Source organism: Ipomoea triloba, chromosome 6, assembly GCF_003576645.1.
Source record: "Ipomoea triloba cultivar NCNSP0323 chromosome 6, ASM357664v1".
In the NCBI taxonomy this organism is placed as follows: Eukaryota; Viridiplantae; Streptophyta; class Magnoliopsida; order Solanales; family Convolvulaceae; genus Ipomoea; species Ipomoea triloba.
The window spans coordinates 22,138,214-22,146,035 of record NC_044921.1 but is presented as its reverse complement, the minus strand read 5'-3'; the positions used below and the strand labels follow the sequence as shown (position 1 = coordinate 22,146,035).

At 37.6% G+C, this 7,822-nt stretch overlaps 1 protein-coding gene across 3 annotated transcripts in view; it reads right to left on the bottom strand.

The window, feature by feature from the left end:
• The window catches only part of LOC116022346 (pre-mRNA-splicing factor ATP-dependent RNA helicase DEAH1-like), a 10,795-nt gene extending 3,193 nt beyond the window's left edge, over window positions 1-7,602 (bottom strand). The window contains exons 1-22 of one of the 3 annotated variants that reach the window (XM_031263027.1): window positions 7,453-7,602; window positions 7,199-7,274; window positions 7,005-7,102; window positions 6,689-6,819; window positions 6,343-6,564; window positions 6,146-6,226; window positions 5,868-5,954; window positions 5,732-5,765; window positions 5,589-5,643; window positions 4,828-4,959; window positions 4,389-4,452; window positions 3,950-4,029; window positions 3,758-3,825; window positions 3,603-3,660; window positions 3,395-3,452; window positions 3,241-3,309; window positions 3,053-3,121; window positions 2,840-2,929; window positions 2,551-2,637; window positions 2,032-2,147; window positions 1,889-1,955; window positions 454-1,500 (exon numbers count right to left, since the gene is read on the bottom strand). In XM_031263027.1, coding sequence (XP_031118887.1) covers window positions 454-1,500; window positions 1,889-1,955; window positions 2,032-2,147; window positions 2,551-2,637; window positions 2,840-2,929; window positions 3,053-3,121; window positions 3,241-3,309; window positions 3,395-3,452; window positions 3,603-3,660; window positions 3,758-3,825; window positions 3,950-4,029; window positions 4,389-4,452; window positions 4,828-4,959; window positions 5,589-5,643; window positions 5,732-5,765; window positions 5,868-5,954; window positions 6,146-6,226; window positions 6,343-6,564; window positions 6,689-6,819; window positions 7,005-7,098 — 2,709 coding nt within the window. In that variant the 5' untranslated portion in view covers window positions 7,099-7,102; window positions 7,199-7,274; window positions 7,453-7,602. Of the gene's footprint in view, window positions 1-453; window positions 1,501-1,888; window positions 1,956-2,031; window positions 2,148-2,550; window positions 2,638-2,839; window positions 2,930-3,052; window positions 3,122-3,240; window positions 3,310-3,394; window positions 3,453-3,602; window positions 3,661-3,757; window positions 3,826-3,949; window positions 4,030-4,388; window positions 4,453-4,827; window positions 4,960-5,588; window positions 5,644-5,731; window positions 5,768-5,867; window positions 5,955-6,145; window positions 6,227-6,294; window positions 6,565-6,688; window positions 6,820-7,004; window positions 7,103-7,198; window positions 7,275-7,452 lie in introns of those variants that run through there. The other 2 variants (XM_031263028.1, XM_031263029.1) reach the window with 2 other exon arrangements.
• Between the last annotated feature and the right edge of the window lie 220 nt (window positions 7,603-7,822).

Below are 7,822 nucleotides of genomic sequence, written 5' to 3'. Positions count from 1 at the left end.
GGGGGGGGGGGGGGGGGGGGGGGGGGGGGGGGGGGGGGGGGGGGGGGGGGGGGGGGGGGGGGGGGGGGGGGGGGGGGGGGGGGGGGGGGGGGGGGGGGGGGGGGGGGGGGGGGGGGGGGGGGGGGTGTAGACTAAAAATTTGAGTAACTTTAAAAGCAAAAGTGCAAGAAAAACCACAAATGGCAGTGACCATGCCAAGCTAAGTCTCTAACTACTTTCCTCCCTTTCCCTCCACAGTTCCGTTTTCACCTATTTCTCTGTGCATCCCTAATTTAGCATCTTTGCATCATTCTCCAGTTGCATTATACAGAGAATACTGTAAAATAGAACAGGTCTCTTTCCTCTTAGTTCAAGGCTAGGTAAACACTTCATGTATTAAGTCTTTTTTATTTGCCTGTACTATCAAATATCAAATGGTGGCATTGAGAAACTAGGCCCTCTGCAGTAGCTAACCTTCATAAGTGCAATATGGTCTCCAACATTGCCCATATGGAAATTCAACCGTGCATTGTCAGCATGGACTTGCTTGTCCTTTGGGCGATAGAAGATTGAATTTCCAATAGAAAGCATTGCTGCAATAGTTATGATCTCATCAGAGCATTTATACTTTTCAGAAGCAACAATCATCTTGGAGAGCATGGGGTCAAGAGGGAACTCTGCCATTCTTCTGCCAACTTTAGTAAGCTCCCCAAGCTTATTAAGAGCACTTAGAGCAAAAAGCAATTCAAGTGCTTTCAATAGAGCTTCAGCAGGTGGTGGGTCCATAAAATCAAAGTTTAGCAAGTCATGAATGCCAAGGCTCTTGAGAGAAAGCACTACATTTGCGAGGTTGGTCCTCTGAATTTCTGGAACTGTATTATCTTCCAAATCATTGTAGTAGTTATAAGCAGTGTACAAACGAAAGCACTTTCCAGGTCCTGTTCGTCCAGAACGACCTGCCCGTTGGTTAGCAGATGCCTTTGAAACAGGAGTGACAAGTAATGACTCCATGCCAGTACGAGGGTTATAAGACTTCATCTTACAAAATCCAGGATCAATAACATATTTGATCCCATCAATTGTCAATGAAGTTTCAGCAATATTTGTAGCAAGGACAACCTTCCGTGCTCTTTCAGGAGTAGGTTCAAAAATTTTGGATTGGAGCTCAGTTGGCAAGTTAGCATATATTGGGCAGATTATTAGCTCTGCTATTTTTGTTCCCAGGCCCTTGACCCTATGCTTAATAATCTCCTCAGCTGTCTCGATCTCCTCCTGTCCAGTTAAAAAAACTAATATATCACCATCACCAGGGGGTTGCGTCACATGGATCTGTAGGGCAGTGACAATTGCGGCATCCAAGTAATCGGCCTCTGGTGCTTTAGTATAGTGTATCTCAACAGGAAACCGCCTTCCAGGTATTTTAAAAATGGGCGCAGAATCAAAATAGTCACTGAACTTCTCCGCATCAAGAGTAGCACTTGATATTAGAAGCTTGAGGTCAGGGCGGAAACGAGAAATATCCTACAATAAGAAAATGATTCTTTAGGCAATAACAATAACAACAGAAAGAGAAACAATAACAATAATAACCACAATCTGAACAGAGAAACAGACGGAACAAGAGATGTCCACGTGTGAAGAATGTATGTTCACTACTAGACACCAAATGAAAAGAGTGAGCTAACCCGGTGGATTGAGTATCAATTCACCAATAATGCAGTATAAATGCATGGACTCCATTGAGTAAATTTTAAAGACAGTTTAATCATACACTTAGACAGCAGCAGTTCTGGCTGTCTCTCATTGCATTTGTATGTGACAATGCATTAGACTCACCCTGGTGCTATGACATATTTCACTCAAGAACTGTGTGTGCACTAGGAATCTAAGGATAGAGGGTATTACTTGCCTTAACCAAGCCAAACAGGATATCAGTTGATAATGTTCTTTCATGGGCCTCATCAACCATGATCACACTGTAAATTACATAACATCATGTGTTAGAAACAGTAGAAAGAAACAACGGCATAATTACTGTGACAAAGAACACACCTGTAACTTGCCAAATCAGGTTCCCCAAGAAACTCACGCAACAACATCCCATCTGTCATATATTTTAGAAGGGTTTTCTCAGAAGTGCAATCTTCAAACCGGATTGAATAACCAACCTGGAAGCAGACATAAAATAAGTAATTACAAGTTCACAGCTTCTCAAGCAGGTTGGGTTGGTATTGAAAATCAATCCATAACCAGGTCTCTTTTCTAGCGTAACACATCATTTTAGATACACACGTGGAAAAATGCCATGCAACTGAAAAATGAATCAAGCTAATCTGAATAACCTGTTAAAGTTACTTCGGAATAAGCCAGGATCAACATCACATAAGTAGACATAAAGACAAGGTAACACTCCCAGCAAAAGAATTAAATCAATAAGGAAATCTGTCAGGTAGATTTGATTACAGATTTTGTTATTTCTTCAGCTATGTAGCAAATTTTAAATCAATGAGAAAAGGTTCATTAAACAAAGAGCAAACCAAGAGACAGACTAGAGTAACCTCAAAGCATTACCTCATGCCCAAGTTTGACTCCCATTTCTTGGGAAACACGGGCAGCAACACTCATGGCAGCAACTCGGCGAGGCTGGGTGCATCCTACCTGAGACATTGGTAAGAGTTCAGAATATAGGAAATACTTTTGCAAAGCAAAGAGATTACAGATTCTACTTTGAGTAAGAATTTGTCTTCATAGTTAGGTATATTGACCTCTGGTCATCCAACATCACATTGAAGGATTTTATAACAAAGATAAAAGCATATACAGTCCTAGCCTGATTGGTTTATAAAGGGAAAAGAATTACCATTCCACGTTTGGTGTACCCTGCCTCATGCAAATATTGAGGTATCTGAGTTGTCTTCCCAGAACCTGTTTCTCCAACAATAACTAGGACCTATAAAACCAATCAAGATCAGTCTACATACAGCTGATATCCAATAGGAAGGTAACAGCATGAGATAATTAGTACGAATCCGTATCATTAGAAGCATGATCAACAGAAAGGGCATCAACCAACCTGATGATCATTAATAGCCTGGAGCAACTCATCCCTATATGGGTAGATGGGGAGAGTTTTCCTGTCTGCCTGAGAAGATAAAACCAGGAAAGTCACAACAGATCATGATGAGTTGCAAAATAAGAGAAGCTGAGATTGAAAATTTCAGACTAGTTTCTCTTGCAGAACAGTAGATTATGTATCAACACCTGTAGTTTCTCAAATGCTGATTTAGCCACAGATGTTTCTAGTTCATCAACAGCATATTCTTGATCAACCTGCATAGAGAAGGATACTAGAGGTTAAGATGAAAAGTGGAACAGGACAACTCTTAATTGACAATTGACAAGTAAATGGGCATACATTAACACCCTCCATAACTGCTGCTTTTATGAAATCTATCTGGTCTTCAAACACAAATCTGCAAAAAATCAGTATTAAGGAAACAAAATTAGGTTGGATGAACAATGCTTAAGTTCGTAACTTTGAGACAGTAAGACAAAAAACTGAGAATATTGACAAAAACAACCTATTTCTCCCGCAAAGTTACAAGTGTATTTCTATAACTTACTGGTAATCTTCGGATTTTGCCTTTGTGTCCTTTGAACCAAATTTGAGTGTAGCCTTGGCTGTAATAGAATTACTCTTGTTTCAGTAAATGAAATTTCAAAGGGCATGAAATCAATGTACAGGGTAAAATGCTATAACAGTAAAATTAGAGTTTACAGATTTGGTGATCCTCCCATGCTTCTTGTTCAGCAAATGGGTTCATCTTATCATTAGCCTCAGGATCCCTAGAGGAAAAAGAAAAACACAAGCATGAAATCTGCTGACTAACAAAGTTTCCTCGCAAGAAGTGAAATATATTTTGTATGTAAGCCAATTTGCTGTGAGAATAAGGCTGCATCCTATAGTGACCTGTAGCGTTGCAATGCGACAGCAAACCTCTTCTCTTGATTTATACCACCTTCAACATCATAAGCATCAGGCATCCTATACTGTATACCAAAAATCAATGCATCAAGCCATAAGACAGCAAGGAAATAACTTCAATTTCTGTAGCATTTCCAGATCAAATTTCCCCAGTGAACAACTGCAAGGTTCTTGTATAATCTCATTTTGCTATTCTGGGTGAATTAGGGGACAGGTCAAGATTGGGCAATTCAATTGCGAATTTTGCATTTATGCAACTAAAAAATATTGTTGAATGCGCCTAAAATGATAAAATTATTGGGAATATGGTAATGGTGATACACTGATACCAAGTTAAGAAAACAAACTCCATAACAAAAAAGAAAACATAATATTCCGTAATACAATACAAACTAAAGAAAGACTGCTATGAATCAACAATTACCTCATTTGTGTTATCAGCCTCCTCAGTCCGCTTCTTGATTAGATCATATAACTCTTTCTTGTATCTAGAAAACCAAAAAAACAAAAAAAAACAAAAAAACAAAAAAACAAAAAAACAAAAAAACAAAAAAACAAAAAAACAAAAAAACAAAAAAAACAAAAAAAACAAAAAAAAACAAAAAAAACAAAAAAAACAAACAAACAAACAAATAAAAGATTCAAGATATTTTCCAGGATGAAAAATTATAGACGAGAGTGAATTCGCAATTACAGACATTATAAATTTAGTAAGTTATAGACAGAAGAGAGTTAATTCATAATTTAGGACATGAGTAAAGGTTAAAGCCTATAGAAAGCATAATAGAACAGAATTTCATGGAATATCATGTAAGCTCAGAAATCACTAAATATATAAGCAGTAATTGAATTCAATTGATTACCTCATCTCCTTATATTCTGCTTCAGTTAACTTCACTCCATCAAATAAGTATTGCTCATCTTCTATCTCATCCCGGAGTTCTTCTAATTTCTTTTGCTCTCTTTTCTTTAAATATTCTTGCCGTGAGACTTTCCTGGAAAGAACATTAGATCATATAAATCAAAATTTTCATTGTTTATGTTCAAAATACTGTACCAAAAAAAGGTTAGGCTGGTCTTTTCAAGGCTTTAAGCATATAGGATCATATATTTCAATTTGGTTTCCTCTTTGTGTGTTCACAAACTCACCTTAACATTAGGAAAAAGGGAAAGAGGTGCCATCTCTGAAATATCATCATTATACATTTACTATGTATTTGTTTTCAACATCAAGAGGATAGTAGGATACATCTCAAAAATAGTGCCAAAAAAAAAAAAAAAAAACAGTCATCTCCTCTGGCAGATTTGGTATTTCTATGTACCAACCAACCTTGCACAAATATTTACATTTCAATCATAAACAGATGATAGCATCTCAAAAATGCTGCAATATAACAAAAGCAGGCATCTCTTCTCCCTAAAGTCTTGCTCTTGCAAAATAAAACATTGAAATGGATATAAAACGTAATAAGTGTAACTAAATTGTAGCACAACAGCATCAAAGAAGATCCAAATATGTGACAACAGGAAATGAAAAAAAATAAAAATAAAAATGTGTCTGCATTATACTATATACACACACACACACACACACACCCCATGTGTTTATGTGAATCTCACAAACCTCAATGTTCCAATCTCATCTCGCTCCAAAGCATCAGATCTCCTAATTGCCTCCTCTGTTGTGCATGGAAGAGAGCAAGTAAATAAAAGAATTGTCTACCTCAAGTCTTGTTATGGGAATTAATGAACTGAACAAGCTATTACCTTCCTCCTTTCTTGATAACTTTGGCTCAGTCAACTGTGGTTAAGTATCACAATGCATACATAATAAAAACAGATTAGTTATGGAGAAGCCACACGTACAAAAATAAATTGAAAGAACATGCAAAGAATCACACACCTTTTTTGTTGATGCGGCATCCCTTTCCCTTATATGCCTCTCCAACTCCTCCCTCTCTCTTTGGTCACGCAACCTTTCTTCTTCTGACTATGCAAACAAAATGCAAAACAGCACAAGCAATCAAGGACATAACAAACAAGTATTAGAAAAAGTAATTTTATGAAAGCAAACACTGCTATACTGATTCAAGTACAGAGTGAACTACATCTGTCAGAGAGGTGGAAAAAACAATGGAGATTACTCAAATTAGTTTATGGAATCACAAAATATATAAGTACCTCAGAACTATCAGCACCATCATCATCTTCTTCAGAAGTTCGTCTTCTGACTCGTCTTGCCTCTTCGGCTTCCTTAATTTTCTGCAACATCACATTCAGTCAAAACAGAGTAAGATGTTAATATAAGAGCCACCAAAGTAACAGCTTACCATAATAAAGAAAACCAAATTCTATCAGAAAGAATATAAACACTATGCCTCTTCATCTTCATCTTCATCAGCATCAGTTCCAGCCCTCCTCCTAAATCTCTTGCCATGACCCTCCTCTCTCCTAGTTTGTGAAGACACAGGACCAGCATTACTGCCAACAGTACCACTAACATCACCATCACCATCCTCATCATCATCATCATCCAGAAGTGCATAGGTCTTTTGCTTCCTTGCAAGTATCGCTGCCTCCCTTTCTTGCCGCTGATATAGCTGGAAAAGAATCCAAGAACAAATTAGAAAAGACTTTTCAGATTGATTCATGAGATACCTTTCTTTGCACTTTTATACATCACATCAGCAAAAACAAAAACAAAGAGCAGAAGAAGAAACTCACATTCGGCCCTGCAGCCTTGTGCTCAACTCTAGAAAAAATCTCTAGTGCAAAAGCCTGTGTTTTGTGGTTAGATGATACTCCCAATTCAATAAGCCTGCTCACAAGCTCATTAGGAGAGGAAGCTTTCTTGGCTACAGCAAAGATTAAACCAAAAAAAAAAAAAAAAAAAAACATAATAAAAAACATAATAAAAATACTGCATATCATACTTTAACCTCAGACAATTATATTCAAACTCTCCCACATTCTTATTCCATATATAATATCAAATTCAATCAAATTACTTTACTAACTAAAATAGAAAGGAGTTACTTACCTAAACCAATCACATAATTAACAAGTGTACTTTGGGAGTAGCCCAAAAGTGACATCAAATTATCAGATACCCAGTTTTTCAAATCACTTCCCATTTCACTGCAAAGGCAATTTTAAATTAAAATATATTAGTTTTGAACAAAGCTTGGCAGTTTGAAGTTCAGTTTGATTAATGTTGACTGCTGGACACATTACCTTCTATCGTCTGTTGAGGTTACGAACAATTTTAGGAAGAGTACTCCTTCAACTCTCTGGATCCAGCTTCAAGAGGCTGGAATAAGTAACAAGAAACATAATACTGTTAACTCTCCCTTCGGAAGCATAATAAGCTTAATAATAATATAGTATAATACTACTAACTCCCCCTCCCAAAAAATAAATAAGTAAATAAACCCTAAAAGAAGAAAGAAAAAAATAGGAGGACGGCGACAGCGGACTGGCGCGGCGACCTGGCTGGCGGACAGCGGCTCCGGGGTGTGAGTGACGGCGGGGCGGCTGACTGGCTGGAAGCGATGAACGCCTGAACGGAAGCGGGGGAAGTGGGGAAATCTGCAATGGAAGCTTGGAACTGGCGTCTGGCAAGGAGCGAAAATTTTTTGTAATTTAGATTTTAGACGTGCTACTTTTGTTTTTAATCCATTTTTTTAAATGGAAAATACTCCGTATTATAAAACATAAAACAGTTTTCATTAGAGTTAATACCACAAATGGTCCTCTGACTATTGGGGTACTACTCCGTTTAGTACTTGACTTTCAATTCGACCACAAATGATCCCCTGACTTTCATTTTTTATCACAAATAGTCCTCCATTAAAATTT